General features: G+C 40.8%; 1 protein-coding gene across 1 annotated transcript in view; it reads right to left on the reverse strand.

Moving 5' to 3' along the window:
- Positions 1-2,050, reverse strand: part of LOC104952942 (zinc finger MIZ domain-containing protein 2-like) — a 9,164-nt gene that overhangs the window by 673 nt on the left and 6,441 nt on the right. Inside the window, exons 2-5 of the mRNA XM_010779846.1 lie at positions 1,751-1,853; positions 808-922; positions 474-682; positions 3-60 (exon numbers count right to left, since the gene is read on the reverse strand). Coding sequence (XP_010778148.1) covers positions 3-60; positions 474-682; positions 808-922; positions 1,751-1,800 — 432 coding nt within the window. The 5' untranslated portion in view covers positions 1,801-1,853. The remainder of the gene's footprint in view (positions 1-2; positions 61-473; positions 683-807; positions 923-1,750; positions 1,854-2,050) is intronic.

Genomic DNA, 2,050 nt, shown 5'->3' on the forward strand with positions numbered 1-2,050 from the left:
GCGGCAGCAGCCTGCGAGAAGTCAGCCGAGCCTCTGGAGCCGCCGGGGTTCGACGGGTAACTGGCGAGAGAAGTCAGTCATGTTTCATATTTGATATGATTACATTAGTGTTTGTTTTACTTTCTTCAGACTGAAAGTATGTACAATTATACATAAAACAAATAATGTAAATACTGTCAGTATTTATGCTATGAATCTTTTTGAAATCATAACTGGAGTTTAACTATTCTATTTCTTAAAGAGGGTGCTACTTGCTAAGAACTATATAATATGGTACCAACTGTGGGGGATATACAGATTATTGTTGAGCCGGTACACAGAGTAAGTACCAAAAAACAAGACATTAAAGAACACTTTCATTTTTAACATTATAGAGAACTGAAAACTGACAGCGACATTTGAAATAACTGTGAAATATATATTTCGGAAAGGTTATTCTCCATATTTAATTAATTCTGTTGAGAGAAACCCACCTCCCTGCATACCCCCCCGGTCCTCCAGCGTAGCCGCCAGTGTTCCGGCCGTACATGCCCTGGTTCATGTAGCCTTTGCTGGGCTCTCCATAGCCCTGCTGACCCATGTAGCCTCCTGGTCCACCGCCCATGCCCGGACCCCCAGGGCCCTGCATCATGGGACCCCCGCCTGGGTTGCCCCCGGGCCCCATTACTCCTCCTCCCATGCCCTGGCAGACAAAGAAAAACAGAAATGTTTAATCCGATATGTCTTCTTCCATAATTAACCTTTTTTGATTAATTTACATCTGTGGAAATTATAAGTCATTATTCCAATTTTGTCTTTTGATGATACCTGGCTGGCTGAGGGATTGGTCACTCCCCAGACTGTGGTTACCACGGAGAGGGATCCTGTCGGCTGATTGTTGGGCTGCTGCCAGCCGGAGGGGTCATAGGGGTACGAACCGTCACTGTAAACCAACGCAGAGAGAGGATTTGAGTGGACCTTTCTCCTTTAAAGACTGAATATGTGTTAAATATAATATTTAATTAAGAATTACGGCGCTGCAGAGATGTACTGGCCTACAAATTATTTACTACAGACTTAATATGCATATTTGTTTGGTACACATCTGCTTCGAAAATACCTCAAATATTGTTAATCGTATTGCAATTGCATTATAAGTAAAAAAAATCCATATGATTAATTTTTTTATATTATTAAGAACACTTTAGGCTACGTATGCAACAACCACACAATGGAAGCTGGTGCAGCTGTGCGCTTTAAAATGACGACTGAGGAAATAATGTCTAATTTTGTGAAATGCTTATTGCAACATATTGACATCACCAGGTAACACTTGCACTTCTATTGGCTAGCGCTCCAACACATTGTACGTGATTGTAAGGGGCGAAACATCTCTAAGCGGTTTACCATTCACAACAGAGCCGGCCAGCTAACCAATCAGAGCAGACTGGGCTCTGGTTTCAGACAGAGGGTGAAAAGAGGTGCTGCAGCACAGGCAGAATGAGGAAAATAAAGAGCTTTTTGAACATTAAAGCATGGAGACATGTCACAGGAGAGACACTACATACTGATGTGAAGCTGAACATCAGTAGAATATGTCTTCTTTAAAGCTCCACACATTAGGTGATGTATAAAACCATAAAAGGTTAGAGCAATTTATTTTTATGTGGTCACTTTTTCTAAATCAATATTATAAACAAAGCCTTCTACTGGATTATTGATTTTCAAACAACCTCATATTGTAATAATATGTTTGTGCCCATTTGTCTACCTGTGTGGGTTGTTGGCCAGTCCCGCCTTCATCTGGTTCATAGGGTTCATGGTGAGGGGGGGGGCCTGGTGGCCCGACGGAGTCCAATCAGACAGACTAACTCCTGGAGACAGACAGGCAGACACAGGGAATTAATTAGGTAAACTACATTTCCCATCAAATAAGTTATTTGTAGGTGAAAAGAATAAATAAATAATCCATCTCAAATTGTTCCTTTGAGTTCAGCCATACATGGAGAAAATTGAAATATTGAATTGAAAAATATTTTGAACATAAAACATTTGATTTGGTTATTGACCA

This window comes from Notothenia coriiceps, unplaced genomic scaffold, assembly GCF_000735185.1.
Source record: "Notothenia coriiceps isolate Sejong01 unplaced genomic scaffold, NC01 NC01_scaffold00020833, whole genome shotgun sequence".
Taxonomy (NCBI): Eukaryota; Metazoa; Chordata; class Actinopteri; order Perciformes; family Nototheniidae; genus Notothenia; species Notothenia coriiceps.